The sequence below is a fragment of the Rutilus rutilus genome, assembly GCF_951802725.1.
Source record: "Rutilus rutilus genome assembly, chromosome: 10".
Lineage (NCBI taxonomy): Eukaryota > Metazoa > Chordata > Actinopteri > Cypriniformes > Leuciscidae > Rutilus > Rutilus rutilus.
The window spans coordinates 10,411,377-10,430,961 of record NC_140215.1 but is presented as its reverse complement, the minus strand read 5'-3'; the positions used below and the strand labels follow the sequence as shown (position 1 = coordinate 10,430,961).

General features: G+C 38.1%; 1 protein-coding gene across 6 annotated transcripts in view; it reads left to right on the top strand.

Annotated features, from left to right (window-relative positions):
* Window positions 1–645: 645 nt before the first annotated feature.
* clasp1a (cytoplasmic linker associated protein 1a) overlaps window positions 646–19,585 on the top strand; it is a 71,383-nt gene continuing 52,443 nt past the window's right edge. For 3 of the 6 annotated variants that reach the window (XM_084421399.1, XM_084421397.1, XM_084421398.1), the window contains exon 1: window positions 2,717–3,046. In XM_084421399.1, coding sequence (XP_084277525.1) covers window positions 2,852–3,046 — 195 coding nt within the window. In that variant the 5' untranslated portion in view covers window positions 2,717–2,851. Of the gene's footprint in view, window positions 778–2,495; window positions 3,047–19,585 lie in introns of those variants that run through there. The other 3 variants (XM_084421402.1, XM_084421400.1, XM_084421401.1) reach the window with 2 other exon arrangements.

Below are 19,585 nucleotides of genomic sequence, written 5' to 3'. Positions count from 1 at the left end.
AAATGTAAAAACTGGCAGGATTTACGATGCTGATAACCATTAAAAAGTGTCATCAGTCTGTGAAAGGGGTCCATCGAGCCTTTCTCTCTCTCTCTCTCTCTCTCTATATATATATAAAAAACGATTAAAGATTAGTTCAATAAAAGTTTAATTAAAAAGTTCCCAAAAGCAACACATTTTTATTAATTAGTTGGAAACAATGAAAGGTGCTTGTCGCTATTAGAATGCTTACTAGGAATTAAACAAATACATGCTATATTTTTGAGGAATCAATGTTAAATTGGCCTGCCATAAAGGTTCATTGTTTTAACTACACAAGGAAAAATGACCATGTGGCTGCGAGACAGAAGAAAACCAGAGGATTTCTAATATGCGGATGTAAACAAAATATATGTTGGTCACTGTGTAGATAAACACTCAAAAATAAGCCAAAATCGCTAATTACAAAGGTAAAAGGTGCTTTTAGAGAAATGACTCCCATACATGCAAAACAAAGGGACAAAGGCACAGCCCACATTTTGAAGCAATTTCTAGAAAAATCATAAAGGCATAAAAAGAAACATGTTTGTCATGGTACATCGTTTGTATCAAAGCTGTAAGCGGATTGTACATTAAATCGATAGTAGAACAGAGGTGTGTGGCGCATGCGCATTCCGGCTCCATCATTGTGTCTGTCTAGTCTACAGGAGCAGCCAGCAACAGAGAGACAAACCTCGTTTACCTTTAGTAAACCAACCCGTGTCATTTCACACAGGAACCACCGCTAGATTCGGCAGAGTGAGTAAATAACCTATTATTTCAACCAAGCTTGTCGTTTACATGTGCCGGCTTGGTGTAAATCGCCGGAGTTTTTACAATTTATTTGGTCGGCTAGTAAGAGCTAGCATAACCGGCTAGATGATCAATGAAAAAGAAACAAAATCATCCCGATATGATCTGAAAACACTTGATGATTAAATACTGATTCGGATTTCATAAAGAGGTTGGTGGTATTTGAATTGTTAGCGTATATAATAGACAATAAGATATTTTAAAGCCTGGACTTCAATGACAGATACTACGTGAGCTTCAATTACATTGATGCTGATGAATGATCTGTCATTCACTTTGTTTGAGCCTACGATACTTTATTTTTTTTCTTTGTGTAGTATTTCAGTTCTTTTGTATACACAAGGTGATTTTGCTTTGAATTATAACACGTTTTCACCAAATACTGGAGAGTATTGATGTAATCAAATGCCTGGGATGTAACGTTATGTTTGAGGGAGTCATAGGTAGATCATGCTCGACATCATTTAATTATTATGCTGTGTGTGTGTGTGTGTGTGTGTGTTTTACATTAAGGTGCAATCACTATGACTCAAAGATGAACTCCTGTGTGCAGATTTTAATCAATGGAAAATTAGGTCTCCTCCCACCATTGTGTAGCTTAGACACTGTTTGAAGTACAGGCACGGACTTGTAATGTAAACTAAGCAAAAACAAATCTGCTTGTGACAGTGAAGATAGAAAACACACACACACACACATACAATGAGTCGTCGGACCAAATGTCTGAGACCACTAGTGAATCAGTTACAAAAATCAACATACAAAATCATCTGTTTTGTATTTTTCTGTATTCAGTCTGCATAATAATTTGAGTGAAAAAGTTGAATTTAAAATTCGGTTTATATTTGTTTTGATGGTCTGCAGGAACTAGTTTGTGCTTTAATTTTTTGCTCATTTCATGGAGTATTTCAGATAAATTGGATTCCTGCGAGCATCAGGTAATCTACTTAACAGAGTAATACACTTTGCGATGACCAACTGTGATTGCAGCCAGATTATTCCCATGATGCCTTAGGAGATTTTTGTCTCAATGCAGTATCCTAGTGATGGCATTGCTGCTGTTGTTACCGTTGTTCTGTGAAATTTCACAGACGAAATCCAGTAATTTCAATTGGAATCTGCGCGATTGGGAAAAAGTTCCCTAAGCAGATTTCAGTATGGCTCACAGTGAGCTGTGCTTTATACATTGATACGCTATGACTAGACAATTTTTGTCCTAAATTTTGCTAACATGTCCTCACCTTTACTCGCATAAGCTATTGTATGGCTTCAAAAGGCTCTGAATATACTACTCAAATTGTATGGACTAATGTTATGTGTCCTTTTTGTTTAAGTAGGCCTAAATGGGTTTGAAATGTTATAAGGATGAGTTAATGACAGTTTTAATTTTGGGGCGAACTATCCCTTTAACCCAAGTGGAATTCCTCTCTTGCTGTATCCCACAAAGCTGTGCAGCTGATGCGTGGTGGTCAGCAAACAAATAGTTAAGATAATGCAATCCGGACTTTGAGTTATGTCACCACCATCAAAGGGCTTTTCTGCTTTTCCCATAAGTGGCTGCTGAGCTGAGCTGAGCTGACAAAAAAATGCAGGTCTTGCCGCACTGGCATTTGATATCCAGAGGTGGTACTCGACTAATAGCTCTCTTTTCTCATCCTGAGCAGGGAGGACCTCTGAATTATGAAGCAATGCTCCGCCGGACCCTCTCTCTCCTGCTCTAGTTACCACAACTCCTGCCGCTGCCGCTGCTAGTGGTTTGGCTGCCTTCTAAAGGGACAAAAAGGAGAAGTTGCAGTCCTCATCAGCTGTTGTCTAGTCACATATGGTGCATCGTTTGAATTCCCGAGTCGACATCCCTACCGCTCAGCTTCTTGCCACCCTGTGGCACTCATAGGATTCATCAACACGGGATATAAAAAAAAAAAAGGCTTGTTTTGCCAGGATTGCACACGCTAAAGGCCATTTTTTTTTAGTTTTTCCTCTCCACTGCCACACGGGTGGTGGCAGGACATCGTAGGCCATGGAACCCAATATGGAGTACTGTCTGACTCAGGTGCTACAGAAGGATGTGGCCCGCAGGTTGCAGATGGGTCCGGAGCTCATCGACTACATCACAGATTCAGACAAGTGTCACGACCTGGAGAGTGACCAGACTGCGCTGGATAAAATGGTGGACGGTATCGCCACATCTTGGGTTAACTCCAGCAACTTCAAGGTAAGAGGCATTTTATACCATTTAAATGCTTAACTGTATTTTTCTGCAGGTTTGATGGACTTTATAAGACTGTAAATGGTGCAGGGTGATTTTTTTTTTTCAAGTGGGCTGAATATTATGGGTTATAAAGCAAGGGCTTTTCTTTTTGAATTCTCCTTCAGGCAGTTGTCTGGCATAGAATTGAGGGGTTGAATCGATCCCTTGAGCGAAACAGGGCAGGCTTTTGAGGTCACTGGAACATTTACAGGCCTTCATTTTGACATATTCCAAGATCAGACACAATGAGAGACTTCACTTCCACTGTCCACGTCTTTGGAAGATGACTGCGCATTCGTTCACCCAGAAATGAAAATTCGGTCATCATTTGCTCACCCTCATGTTGTTCCAATCCTGTATGTCTTTCTTTTGTTGAACACAGAATAAGCTTGGTGAAAAGTTTTCCGTGTAGTTACAGCTGATGCAAAAGAAAGTCCTTTTGGTTTGATGTCAGAAATTTCATTTTTGGGTAGCCCTAGGCAAATTTTTCATATTCATTTTTGTTATGGTCTTTTTTTTTGTTACCAGAACTCAGGCTGACCTTAATGTTGTTATATTTATACATGATTATTTATGCAATAGGTGTCTTCTATTGAATGCTGCCTACAGTAGACATTTAAGAAGACTGTAGGGTGAAATGTGATGGCTTATACTCAATTACTGGTTGGTTTCATTTTCAAGAATATCAAACTCTAACACCGGCAATTAATGGAGACAAAGTGTTTCATGGGAATCATGCCAAAAAGCCTCTTAAAGGGTAACTAAACCACTGGTCAGGCAATATTTGAAAAATGCTAGAAAAGTGGGCAGACCCCAGCGGAGATAGAGGGGAGGAACCGTGAGCGGGAGGGCGTGCACCTGAGACCTGCTGTCAGACTCTCTAAAATGGAGAGTGACTCACAGGGTCGCAAGACGACGTAAAGTACATGCATCTGATGAGTTTTATCGAGTTGATGTCAATAGCGTGCGCTCTCTACCGCTTACCTCACGTAGTACCGCAAACATCCAATAGGAAAATTCAACTGCAGTAGCCAACGTTCAACCTGAAGAGGGCAGCACTCAGACGTTTTTACACCATATATTGTAGAATTAAAACACTTTATACCCAAATGTCCAAAAAGTTACTCGAATCAATGAACAGCACTAATAAGGCCCCATTCTTACAGATCATTAACTAAAAAAAGTTGGTTTAGTTACCCTTTAAGAAGCAACTACGAGAGATTTGTATTTCAAATCTTTCGCCTTGACCTCATAGCATTGCAGTGTTGAGGCAGAGCCTCGCATCAGTTTTTTGTTTTGCGTAGGTTTTGTTGATTTGTGAGATATTATTTTGACAGTGTTCAGAGGCTGTTTATCTTTGATGTCACTTCCTCGAGCAGCTTGTAAACATAGAGTAACAATTATGTCAAGCAGTTAGCGTCATGAAGCACAGCTCTGCTACTTTTTCTATTAATTTCAATGCTGTGACATCATGCATGTCAAAGAGACAAAGAAGGATTGCACAACAACTAGTTATAGTAACATAATAGCCAAATAAAAAGCGCAATAAAATCATTGCAATATTCACAATGTTGCTTCTTTTATATTGTCAGCAAAATCATTTTGAATATATTGTGATTGTTTGATATAAATTGCCCAGCCCTAATAGCGTTCTTAGTTATGCTTTCAATGCCATTTTTTGGGGGATGTCAGTAACCACTCAGCTGCAACTGCCTGAGAACAAATGATTTCGCTCACGTTGCATTTTATTCACAAGCACCAGCCTTGACGGAGACAGCAATTGATGTTGAGAGTAATGTGGAAAGTATTCGGGCAGGGTTTGGGTGAGGTTGGCCCTTCGTGTGAGATGTGTCCGTATCAGAAGACAGTTTGGTCTTTGAAGTAATGCTGACTCTGTTACTTTACATGCTTGACAGTGCTTGACAGCTTTGGCTTCATCATGTTTTAGGTTGTAGCCTAGTTAAACAAAATTGATTAGCTGACTCATCCAAAAGTTGCGTGTTAAACTTTTTTTTTTAGTTGATGACTTTGTAGACTATGATAGAAAAGCAGTGTTTCCCATACGTTGATTTATTTGTGGCGGCCCATCACAAATATAATTTTCCTTTTTGTTTTCCTACGCGATTATATGACGCAAAATCCTGCGATTTTATATTAAATAAACAAATTAGCGCTATTAACGCAGCATCTGTTAATTGTTGGCATCCTTTGGCTAGTGTTACATGATCCCGCTCTTATTCATGCAAATGCTTTTAAACCATTCATGCGCGATTAGACAAAATGTCCTCCTGACACACACACACACACACACATACACACGACCCACAGATAGACGCGCGCCAGTATCAAGTTCTCTTTCGAGCTTGAACACACACAATTATGCCAAAATGTCTTTTTGTCGAGTATCTTCATAACATAAGAGTAGTCTTATGATGAACGTGAAGAGTTGTGACTCGTGAGAGAATGAGGGCGTGTGTGTGTGAGATCCGCGTCTCTGACAGCAGCGGCTGGTCTTAAAGGGACAGTACACAGTAGCCACTAATTATATCTGTCGCTAAAGTTAATCAAAGAACAAAGGGAACAGAGAGAAACATTCACTGCTCTTGACTAAAGAACTTTTTTCTTTAGGCAGATTATCACTAATCTGCGTGTGCATTTATTTTCCTTGAGAACCAAGCAAGTTGACTCATGAAACCATTTGTTTATTATATTGCATATCGCAATCGCAATATTGACCTCTATTGTCGCAATATGACATTTTCCCCAAATCGTGCAGCCCTAGTAAAATCGTACTTCATTGTAGAGCTGTGTGTTGACTGGCTCAGCACCTCTCTCTCACATGACAGCGAAGAAATTAAAACATGGGGGTGCATCTCAAAATGCGTTCCTCTGTGTACTTGCATTCCCATGGAAACTTCATCAGTCACAGATGTTACTGACAGAGAAGACGGCTGACCGAGTTTACCAGGACTTTAGTAGTAGGTTACCAAGAGAATGTAGTATCATGAACACGGTCATCTGCACAAATTTGTCCAAAACTCGTGCATTAAAGGGATGGTTCGGATTAATCTCAACCTAGAGACCTTTGCACCGTGACCTTGAGCCAAACACCCCCCCCAGAAGCTTTTTTTTCCTTGGTCGAACATTATTAAAGTTAGAGCTTTAGAGATATCAGCCGAATGGCTTAGTTCAGGCGCTAATGGATCCAAGGTTGTATTTCGTAAATTACCCCAATAATAATGCCCAGAATGGTACCAAACTTCTACCGGATGGTACCGGACGTCGAGGTCACTTCCGTGATTTGGGAAAAGCCTGTAAAATTGGGTGTTTGGCTCGAGGTCATGGTGCAAAGGATGCTAGGTTGAGATTAATCCGAATCTTTAAAGTTAACCCTGATAAGAGTCTATCTATGTTCTTAACACAACGCTGTCAATCGCAGAGACCTCCTCAAATAAGTTATTTACAAGCATGTATAAGGGGCCTAGCAACTAAGGACAAGCTAATGTTAGAATACAGTTGGGTTGTCGATGTACTTAGGCTAACTGATATCGACTGTAATGTTAACTTCAACTCTGACGCTGAATGTTTGCTCCTTCAATCAAGATGAATATTAGGGCTGCACGATTTGGGGAAAATGTCATATTGCGATAATTGAGGTCAATATTGCGATTACGATTGCGATATGCGATATAATAAACAAATGGTTTCATGAGTCAACTTGCTTGGTTCTCAAGGAAAATAAATGCACACACAGATTAGTGATAATCAGCCTAAAGAAAAAAGTTCTTTAGTCAAGAGCAGTGAGTGTTTTTTTCTGTTCCCTTTGTTCTTTGGTTAACTTTAGGGACAGATTTTTTTTTTTTTTTTGCATTTTAACAAGAACAAAACATAATTTACATACAAGAGTACATATAACCATACATGTCAGGTTAAAGAAAAATAATAATAATAAAAAAGAAATTGAAAAAAAAAGAAAAAAATAATAACTTTAGCGACAGATGTAATTAGTGGCTACTGTACTGTCCCTTTAAGACCAGCCGCTGTCAGAGACGCGGATCTCACACACGCACCTCATTCTTTCACGAGTTATCACAACTCTTCATGTTCATCATAAAACTACTCTTATGTTATGAAGACACTCGACAAAAAGACATTTTTGCATAATTGTGTGTGTTATTGTTCGTTCAAGCTCTAAAGATAACTGTATTCTGGCATGCTGTTTTGTGCGCACGCACGATATTAGCGCGAGTCTTTCTGTCTGTCACAGTCAGGGCATTCACAGGCAGCGCGTTCATTTTGGCATACATGTGTGTTGTTCGTTCTACCGCGAAAGAGAACTTGATACTGGCGCGCGTCTATCTGTGTGTGTGTATGTGTGTGTGTGTGTGTGTGTGTGTGTAAATGTGTGTGTGTGTCAGGAGGACATTCACAGGCGGCTCGTTCTTTTATGTCTTATCGCGCATGAATGGTTTAAAAGCATTTGCATTAATAAGTGCGTTAACAGCGCTAATTTGTTTATTTAATATAAAATCGCAGCATTTTGCGTCATATAATCGCGTAGGCTTGACATCGCGATTGCGATTGCGATACGATTAATCGTGCAGCACTAATGAATATTGAAAAATATTTTCCAAGAATAAAAAGGCCACATCCTGAGGAGGCACAAACGGTGTCAAAAACAGAGTTAGAAACTTACACGGCAGGAAAGCTGAACAGTCCGACCTGTCCGACCTGTATGATTAGCTATCGAGTTAATTTGATTCAGTTTTTCCAGGCTTCAATCAGTGCTGCATGTGGCAGCTGAAACAGATAGAGAGGAACTCAGGAAGAGATCGATAATGAAGAGAGAGATTCCCTTATGAAAGCGCATTAGAATATCTTTCTGAAAGCCCCTTAAAATACCATGTTCAAACAAAGGGTGCAAAATGTGCCATAAATAGGAAGGCTGTTGTGTGGGGGAGATGTTTAATTGTGTTAATTATGTTAAATTAAGTTTTTCCCAATTTGAAATATTTGCATTGGAGCATATTTTTGTGTTTTGTATTATAGTATTATAATACATAATATAATTATAATATAATAATTATTAGTCCAAGGTAAGTACCACCACAAATAGAGTGTAAGTCTGTGGGAAACACTGAAAAGGTTTTGTTCTCTTGGTTGTGGTCATTCCTTCACTGTTCTGATAACCCCATTATGTGATAGGTTTTACCAGAATTAAAAGCTTTTGTGGTTCTAATGGTGTTTTTGTACAGCTTAAAACTGATTATTAAAGCCTTTTGTGCTTTATTAAAGAGCAAATCATGGACTGACATGTTTGCACCGCAATGATGTTTAAATGATTGTGAATGCAGTCTAGACTTTCAATCCAAAGACCTGTTTAGCCAGTGAAGGACAAACACGCTCTCAACGCTTCTTACCATGCAGGATCTACATGTAGCACTAAGACTCTAGATGTTGCCTGTAAATCAGCTAGGCTATTCATTGTCTATTCATCTTAACCCAAACTTTCTGCCTCTGTCCAGGTTAAAAAAAAAAAATTATTACTGAGTTAATTATTTACTGAGGTGTAATGGGGATGGACAAAATTCAGCATTTAATAGAGTTCATTATGAATTTGTATTGAATTTGACACACCATACAGAATCGGAATTGCCAGGAAGAGGAATTTATTCTATTGGAACTAAAAGTCCAGAATAAATGTAATCATTAATGTTGACTATTCATTCCGTCATTTGTGGAATTATATCATACATGCAGTCATCAAAACAGATTTTGCCATATAGCAACATCATTTTTTTTTTTCAGATTAATTAATAGAAATTAATTAATATATAATATAATATTAATTAATATTATTAATAGTAATATAACATTAATAAATTTAATTGAATGTTGATTATATGATATATTGAGCTAAATCCATACAAATGCTGGTTTTTCTGTACTGGTTGTTGATAAAATGCAATTAAAGGCAGTTTAGAATTATTGGCACCCTATGTATGTGTATGACACACTTCAACACTTACAACAACATAAAGACATTTCCATTTGAATTACATATCTAGCCTCTATCTATTCAAACTCAATTCAAATTCAGGCATTCTCAGTTTAATTGAATGGCTCACATCTATGGTTCTACACAATCAGAGCTGATATCTGTCAACCAGTCCTGTAAATGAATTTCAAATTTGTCTGCAGCAAACCACTCAAGTTGCTTAAGAACAGCAGAATATTCTGTCTTTAAGCAGCTTACAGAGGAAATGTGGCCGACTCGGGAGAGAGAGGAAAATGGAGGGCAAGAGACATGCTGGTGCTGTAAGACCTTTCAACCACCCTTGACTTTATAACAGTGGGGCGTAGATGTGACTTCAATAGAAATCAGCTGTTGTGTACGGCACCTCCCTTTAACCATTGTTAAGTGTTATATTTTGCATCCAACAAAAACGTTGAATCATTTTCTGTCTTTTTAACTGTTCTCCACATCCACATCCCAAATCTAAATTCTCGTGGCTGGACACAAGCTTTTTGGCATAGCAGCTGTTGCCGGCTTAATCGCTAATTCACTTTCAGATGGTTTGTAAACAGTTTTGTGTTTTTGCTAAAAGTTTGCTAAAATAATTTTGTCGTATAAAATTTAACTAATCCATAGGAAATTGACCACATTTACTTCATGCCTGTGTTTCCCAGAAGCATCATGATCCTGAGTTGATCAAAGAGACCATGGTGCCAATAGTTTCTATGAGTTTTTATTATGCTTTTGGGAAATGCAGCCCTGGTCTTATTGTGAACGATGCACACATTATTCCAAAGGAAAACAATAGAAAACACTTTTCCCGATCTAATCAATTACCAACAGATAAAGTCAAGTCCCACCCTGCATTCTTTCTCATTCAATATCCCCTTTTATTCTGAAATGTCACACTATGGAAATAAAATGGGTTGGAGCCGGTAACTTTTGTGCCACTAGCAGCAACACCAAACAAAACCTCAAATCTAATGGTTTTGAATTCATCAGTGTTTAAGCTTTTTAGGAAGTCATCCTGCCACTGGCTTACTTATAGTTTTCTTTAAACATGAGGAACTTAAGACATGTAGTAAACTGACAGGCAATGGCACTGGTTCAAAACGTGTTCATGTTAGTTAAACATTTATCAGCATCATGCCTTGTTTTGAAGCGCTGTAGTGGAGAATGTTGCTGTTGTCATTTGAGCAAGGCTCAAGGTTTAGTAGGCCGCATAACCTCTTGTAACGTTTGTTTAGTCAGCATGCGCTGGAATGTCGAGTTGAGAAGTCATCCTATATTTGGTAGGTGGACCCTGCACATTATGTCATCATGCTTTCGGCATGTGCGAGAATGAATTCAGGAAAAATCTGACATTAATGGTAAATGGTGTCAAAATGTTTTTGAATGCAAATATTTTCATCTTTTGCATGTTTCTGTTTGGATTTTTAGTTAAAAAAAAAACAAATTGCTCACAAATAGTGATTGTCTGATATAAGGCAAGGCCAATAGTATTTGACCATTTTGAGATTATCGACATCGTTAATGAATTTTAAATAATTATTGTGTACGATACACTACCATTCTGATTCAAATGTTTTTGTTCTTCTGAACGTTCATCAAAGAATCCTTATAAAGTTTCACGGTTTTCTCAAAAATATTAAGCAGCAGTGCAGCACACAACATTGATAATAAAAATAGTTTCTTGATCTTGATTTCTAAAGGGTCATGTGACACTAAAGACTGGATTAATGGCTGCTAAAATTTCAGATTACATTTTGAAGTATATTTAAAAAAAACATTTATTTTAATATTTCACAATATTACTGTTTTTACAGCCTTGGTGAGCGAAAAAGACTTTAAAGAATCTTACTGACACCAGTAAGTGTGCATTTCATTTCAGCAGTTTTGTGTACATCCCATTTGCTGTCATTTACTCACCTTCATGTCATTTTTGGGTAAACTTATTAAAGGGATACTCCACTTTAAAATGAAAATTCTGTCATCATATACTCACCCTCATGTTGTTTCAAACCTGTATGAATTTATTTCTTCTGCTGAACAGAAAGGAAGATATTTAGAAGAATATCAGTAACCAGACAGTTTCTGGTCTCATTGACTTCCATAGTATATTTTTTTCCTACTATGGAAGTCAATGAGACCAGAAACTGTCTGATTACTGACATTATTATAAATATCTTCCTTTCTGTTCAGCAGAAGAAATAAATTCATACAGGTTTGAAACAACATGAGGGTGAGTATATGATGACAGAATTTTCATTTTAAAGTGGAGTATCCCTTTAAATCTACCTTACAATCAGCACCCCTGGTCTTTATACATTGCTATTGGCAATGGCATCATGATCAGTCATTAAAATCTCATATTTCTTGAATGCTAAACATAATAAAAGCACAATGCTACTTTTTTAGCAAATAGTTAGAAGTGAAGATCAGCAATACTCTTCAACCACATTTCAGTTGAATTAAATAGCAGTGCATCCATCTCTTCACCGTCTCTTTGACCTGTTCTCATGGATTTTTCCCTCTCTTTTTTTTCTTGCTTTTCCTGTTCTGTCAGTATGCATTATTCAAGCTCCCATAGTCTCTGTCTCCTCACCTTACTCCACCATCACTCCATCCTCTCTTTTTAAACACCCCAGCACTGCCGGAGCTGTGTTGTTCCTGCATGTTGCGTGAGCCTCCTCCGTTATTCAGTGTGATGGCTTGTGCATGCGTGTGTGTGATGTGCACACAGCCAGGCATGGCTGCAGGAGAGCGCCATGATGCAGGGGGTTATGGGATACCGGAGTACAGTGGGGGAATGACTGCGTGCTGCGAGCGGCTGCTGTAGCGCGTCTCCCTTAGCTACTAAAGCTTCCTGAAGACGAGACTCTGATTTAGTTGGCAGTCTTCCACCTCTGTCTCTCTGCCCAGCTGTTGCCCTCTCTTCTCCTCTCTCCTTAGACTCCCGCAGTTTTTAACCTCTCAAATATTTATTGCTTAAATCATTTGGCTAGAGCGTTTAGTACATCGTTTTATCTTCTACCATGTTGCATTATTGTCAAGGTCTAAACTAAATTTCTATAATTGCCAATAGATTTGAATTGATTAAATGTTTTCTTAAACATTTGAGTTAAAGACCTTCTTCAGACATTAACCTGTTATTTTAAACAACTGAATAAAGATTTGCAAGATTTTGACTTTTTCTGGTTGTGTATTGATTCAGTGTGTGTGTGTGTGTGTGTGTGAACCTATCCGTCACCACCCACTGGCAGTGTATATATTTGTTTAGTTGTTTTTGTTTATTTTCAGTTGACATTTTTTTTTACAGTATTTAGATTTTATTTGTATGCATTTTATTCTGCTTTTTATTGCACATGTCATGTGAACAAGTGAACAACATCCCAAAGGTGCAGTTTTTTCCCGTGCTTGATTCTTTTCAATTCCACTGCATTAGATGTACTGTTCCACTGCTTGAGCATGAAGAAAGCAGCCTGTGGGTTTGTGTACGGATGTATTGCCTTACTAAATTGTGGGGGAAATAGAGCTTTCTTTTTATGTAACCCATCTCCGGCCTTGTGCTTTTGTCATTCTTACTGAATGAGTGGCTTCTGTACTCTGAATAGGACTTTGCATGTGCTTGTATGAGATAATAACAACTCATCATGTGCCAACAGTGCCATTGTTTGTTTTTGTGTTGGAAGATAAGAAAAAATACAGTTATGATCTGCAGATCATGTTACTGATGTATAACCACTTAGTTGTATGTGGAGTTCCTAATTGTGCACAAGGTATGGGTGAATGTTATTTCTTCTCTTAAGACACATGCAAACAGTGTCTTTCAATGGGATTTTTGACATCACAATTTACCTTTACCTTTTAAAAGCAAATTTTTTTTCTCATAATTTTGCCAATAGATGAACTGTTAAATGAGAGATATTGAGATGAGTCCCTGTAGTTGTCCAATTTGACTCTTATATGCTTGGTGACTGGTGTAATCTAATATTATAAACTGACTGATTTTTATAAAATGTAGTTTGACACTATCTTCTCAGTTTTTTAAAAGATGAAGGAAATTATCAAAGTTTGATAAAATGTTGTTTAAAGCCACAATATGTAATTCTAGGGGTCGCTAACCTCTTACAATTAAAAGGCGTAGGTTGATGACCCGTAAGCGGAATTATGGAACTTTTTGTCATGCCGATGGATCTAATAATGTTTATGGATGAGTGAATACATTGATGTTTTTTAACATGACTGTGGATTGAAGAAGGTCGCGATTGCTAATGAGAGACAGATATCAGCGTCACACACGAGTCTCGCGGATATAAAGGAATAAGGACATTTCATTCTACCGAACTACCTGTTGGCTGTATGAGACTAGCAGTAAGCTAGATCAACATTAGAATAACATACTGATCTAACATTTCATCATGTTGAGCTATATAACATTGATTAGTTTTATGTACATTTGCTCACCCGTCTAATAAAGTACATGCAAGAGCGGCGTCTCTGTAAAGTCGAAGTTAGTCGCGGACGTGGAGCTCTCGACATCTCGAAAACGCCACGCCGATATTGATCCTAGTTTTATTTCTCCTTTTGTCCCAAAGTCTGCTTGCCATGGTCCATAATGTTTGAACGAAACAACAACAGCGTGAGCGTGCTGCTAGACGTAACGCAGTTGTCCACGTCTGTCGCCATGGTTACTATGGCAGCACAAGCGGAAACCAGGGATAACGCAGATATTACGTTTTTTTGGAATTTCTCTGAAATTAAAAATCTTTGGGAACTTTTGGGATATTGTAAGTACACAACTGCAGGAAATATATCACACTGCATGTGCAAGTGATTTTTGGATATTTTATTACAAAAATCTTACATGGTTGTACCTTTTAATATTACAATAAAAGATGATACATTTTTACATGAATTGTTGCATTTAGCAGATTTTTTTACTCGTATACATAAAAGAGGGTTTAAAAAGATTGACATTTGCATCTCGAACGGCTTGAGGGTGAGTAAATCATGGGTTAAATATCATTTTTGGCCGAACTATCCCTTTATGGTGTCATCCCATAGTCTACACTCTCAGAAAAAAAGGTACGAAAGCTGTCACTGGGGCTGTACCCTTTCAAAAGGTACACTTTTGTTCCTTTTAGGTACTAATTTGTTCCTTTTAGGTACTAATTTGTCCCTTTTGGGTACTAATATGTACCATTAAGGTACCAATATGCACCCTTTAGGTACAAAAGTGTACCTTTTGAAAGGGTACAGCCCCAGTGACAGCTTTCGTACCTTTTTTTCTGAGAGTGTATGATTCTCCTGGCAGGGCCAGAGATTCACATTTGTCAATAGCAAATATACTTTTGGCAGGCCCACACAGAATTAGTGCACACAGAAAGCTTGGTGCAGAATTGGAACGCTTCAGCAGATACCATTTGTGCCTTTTTATATTCTGTTTCAGCAGATTTTATGTTGATAAAGATTGTTTGGCCTTTTGAAATCCTACCAGATTGTTTGTGCTGCATTTCAAAAAAGAAATGTTTTGCCTTTTCTTTGTTCTATTCCTTACTCTCTATCACTCTATTCTGTGTGTGTCTCTGTCTCTTTTCTGCCATTGTGTTCTATCAATGCATCCCTTTATGAAGTCTAATGAAGTCTGTTAGTGCTGAATAGCCACAGTAAACCTACTCACGGACCTCTATTGGTTTGCTTTCAGAATCTGAAACTGATGTTGAACCATCAAGGCCTACTTGTTAAACAGAACACATTATAAGTGTATACTTACACTATAGACACCGTTGCCTTGTACAGTTGCCCACCCTCCACTCCACTCATCTGCCCTCACTCACTTTACGATGCATGAAACACACTCTTGCTAATAGATTTAGCCTATCACTCATGTAGTGCAGCGATTTTTCACTTTGTCAAATTCTGTAAATTTTTCAGTGTTTTACGCATTACTGAAAACAATAGGCTGTTTGTGTTGAAAGACAGAAAGTTGTCTCAAGCGTTCTTTGTGTTTGTTGTTCTTGTTAATTCTGTCTAAAGTTCAGTGGTTTTTAGAGACACTTCAAAAACAGGTTGTTGAATTTCGCCTTCTGAAGAGTTACAGAAAACCTAGAGGAACGTATAGTGATGAATGTATGTAGAAATTACAATTGTTAAACAAAGTTTTACATTTTAGATCTACCTTTTGCTTATTTAGTTGCTTTAAATTGTTGTGAAACTGCACCTTCCCAGTACTATGGTAGTCAGGATCGTGGTATGGTATATCGCAAACAGCCCGCATTAAAAGACAACGAGCCATATCAGCTCATCCAGGCTTATGAAGGAAATAGAGCTGAACTTCACTCCCATATAGAGTTCAGCCTTCCATACAGCTGATCTGATCGCTGAGGATAACGCACGTCTTTGTTGTTCATGCAGACATCTCCCTGTCAGTCTTATTTTAGTTCAGCAGGTAGATGGAGAGGATGGCAGAGGTGCTGATGTAGACGTGAGGGGAGGGAGTGTCAAGAGCTGTTAACTCAGCTGCCCTTCAACAGCACAAATCACCAAAACACTTCCAGTGCCTCTCAGTGATGAACACAGAGTTCTGTGTTTGTTATTACCAGTAATTCCTCCTTTTTTGTTTTAGAGTATCGGTTCGTTCATTATTATGTTAGACCTGTTATAAGAGAACCTGATCATCTTTGTGTTTTCCTAGGGGTTGCCTTGTTGAACAGCATACGGTATAGATCTGCCTTCTGTTGAAATGCATGAACAGCATCTCGCCCATTCAATTTGAAAATAATTTTGTTTAGATTCTAGCATATTTTATATATTCATAGGTTGCACAGACTAGTCGACTTTAATGCTCTGCCATGACGCTTTGCTTGATGTTGACTAGTCGCTGATCATGTGATTTTTGACACTAACAATATGGCCGCCTTGCTGAAGACAACAGGCAGAAGACCTCCCAGACTGTTCTGACTTACTGCGTTATATCTAACAGGTTTTCGTATAAATTGTGATCAAAACTCCCCCAAAATCCCATAGATTTACATTAGCTGTAATACTAATGCTGCCCTACAGAGGGGGCCACAGGATAATAAAGTCTGCTTATGCTCCTTTTGTATATCAAATAAATGTTTACTCCTAGAGCGCTCCACAAGTTATGTTTGTTTATACCAAGCGTGCCGCACAAGTGCTGAAAAGTGAAGCCAACACGTCTCGATCGCCCCCCCGGTGGCTGGTCCCAGTATAGGTCATAAAGCCCTTCTCCCCATGAAGTCTAATGGACGCGATGGAAACTAAACAATCAAATTACACTTCAAATACATTTTTTTCAAAGATGTTTTCTGTCATTTTTAGGTAGTTTTTATCACGCTGATTTAAGTTTAAATGTTCGTTTTTTTAAATAAGTTTGGTCTTAGTTAGTTATTTGATGCTATAAAAACGTCAATGTGATGTCATGATTGACAGCTGTGATTGACAGCTTCTCTAAACGAAGTAGTCACTGAGGCACCAACAGACTTTTTTGGGGATTTTCGGGAGGAGATTGGAGCTTCAACTTTAATTTCTACATGTCCATAACTGTTCTATTTCACACAGTAAATTTTGTATTAACCGTTTCTGTGGGAGTGAGGGCGGGATATCACGGCTTTACTTCCTGCTCACTACTGCGCAGAAGCAGGTCCCAAATCTGCGCAAGATGTCAGCGCCATATTAGGACTTTGGCAGCTTCACTTTTCACCAATGGAAGAGAGTGAAGGGGCGTTGTCCATCTGTTTTACAGTTTATGGTTTATACCCTCTAAATGTATACCCTAGATACTCAGTATTGATTGGATGAATGCAGGTTTTAAACCGTTTATTGCACAGGCAAGTTAATCGCTGTTCTAAACTAATGTGCTGCTACCTTGTAACACAGACAGTAGCTCACACATCACATGCAGATCGCACGCACACAGAAACATTTACATTTACATTTACATTTATTCATTTAGCTGACGCTTTTATCCAAAGCGACTTACAATTGCTATATATGTCAGAGGTCGCACGCCTCTGGAGCAACTAGGGGTTAAGTGTCTTGCTCAGGGACACATTGGTGTCTCACAGTGGATTCGAACCCGGGTCTCTCACACCAAAGGCATGTGTCTTATCCATTGCGCCACACCACCCCACGAAACATCCAGGAGCTGTCCTCCTGTGATTTATCAATAAAATAAAGCTTAAAAACTGAAAAGTTTTTTGAAATAACTAAACCCCACAGCTTCGCTTTTAGTAGAGATGCTGCACAGACACTACTAGGATTAATTCACACATGCAATCGCTCTCACTTAGGCATTCAAATAAATGTAGCCTAATCGTACTACTTTATCTGTATCTGATTTAGAACAAGCCGAAATCTGTTAGAAATATAATGACCCATAGACAAAATGACTGATAACAATAAGCTCTTATGTAGGAGCAATAGCCTTGTGGGTAGTGGTCTGACATGCCGCAGCTGTGCACAAGGCAACTCGAGGTCGAGTCTCTGCTCGAGCTTTAGGCCTCTCAAGCCAACACCAAAGTTTATTCATAAACTTTAGCCTGTAGTTGCAAATTAGGGCATGTTGCAACTTGCAAAGCATTCCCATTTCTTGTGTTTTTATTAATGACGTCATCAGCGATTAGTCAATGTCGACTTGACTAGTCGCATAACTGTCTACTTCAATAAATCTAAGGTTGTTCAACCCCTAATATAGAGGAGGGTACATGATGTTGAAAGACCTGAAACACCCCAGGATTCATCAATTGATGTACGTGTACAGTTGTAAACATATTTTAGAAATAAATTATATTATATTAATAAGATTAAGTACAAATTTTCTTTAAAAAAACTTTGTTACTTGTACTTCTTTTAGCTCTAATTCTAACTATTCTGCATCCAGTTTCTAATACATTTATAAAGGCTTTTTTAATTCAATTCTGAATTACACACTATAAAATTGTACAGTTTTTAGAATATAGCTTTTTGTCTGTTCTTTACGTTTAGTCTAGTTTCACTCTCTTCTTTCCTCATGACTTGGAAGTGTGAGAGCGCCAAGAAGACATGTTTTTTTTAATAGACTATATATAATTGACATTTACACATGTATCCACAGTCTTTCACTGATCCACCCCCTCTCTCACACTGCTGGAGTCTTACAATTTGTCTTATTTAGAGAGTGAATCTAAAAATGGAATCACACTTGCTTACATTTCTTGCCTTTTTACCAATACTGTAACAGACCACACACACACACTGGCTTTGGACACCCCAGCAATTTGACGGATTAGAGAAAGTTGCCTTTGGCACACGCTACACTCGTGCACACTCAGCCGACTTCAGATTTCCTGCACTTGGTCAGCACCTGCTGTCATCAAAGCTGCATGTGTATATTTGATAAGAGGAACTGCTCTTTGCTGGATATCAGCTGTAGTTGTTCTGCCTCCGTCAGGTTCCCGTTTTGTTGGCAAGGTTTGTCCACATTCCTCTCTCGCTGTGTCAGGACGGCCCCCGCTTCGCCCCAAGGACATTCTTGAGTGGATATTCTAAGTAGTTGGAAAGTTTCCTCTGACCACTAAGTGTAGGCTTGTGTGGCATGTTATTGTGAGGAAAAAGGAAATGCTAGGGTTGTCATAGACCTAGTTGATACTGCTTGACTTTTGATGGCTTTTGTCTGTCTACTTGCACAGCAACATTGACTGATTTATAGGGCTATTTTATAAAAACTACTAAAGTGAACTTCAACTTGGGCATCACAACATAGGCCTAATGCATTTTGAGATTTGCTAAAGATTACATTTAAAACTGATTATTAAGTATAAATGTTGTTAAAGATTCATGCTCTGTCAATGCTAGATAATGTTAAATATAAATTAGATGGTAAATCTAAATTTAGAATATCAGGACATTCACAATTAAATGTCCTGTAGGGCCTATATAACAAAATTCTGATATATTGTCTAATATGTTAGAGATATATTGTGCATCCCTGATTTTGTTGATATTATTCGTTATTATTATTGAAAATGAATAAATTTTCCCTTTTCTGTGGTCACCACAGCTTAAGGTAAATTTTGAGTGTCTTTTTACAAATTAACACAAAAAGTAACAGGGTAGTACCATTGTCTTCTTTTTTTTAAATACCTTGAAGTAATGTGAAATGATTAGATAATTATTTAGGACCATGAAATCACTGTACCATCTGATACAGTTACTGTCCCATGGTACCACCATAGTACTTTGTAAGGGGTTAATGTTCAGAAAATGAAGTTTCTTCTTTCCCTCAGGGTGTTTTTGCAGGAGTTGTTTTTGTTGTCTGAAAATGTGCTGTTTTATGTCTTACTGACGCCATTACTAGTGTGCTGTAGGACTGGTTCATTTGAAAAGCTTTAATGTTTGTTATTATCAACATGTAATGAGATTTAAAGTGTAATGTTTTTTTTCATTTCACAGAGGAAAGTGTGCTCAAGAGTGTTGTTGTCTCC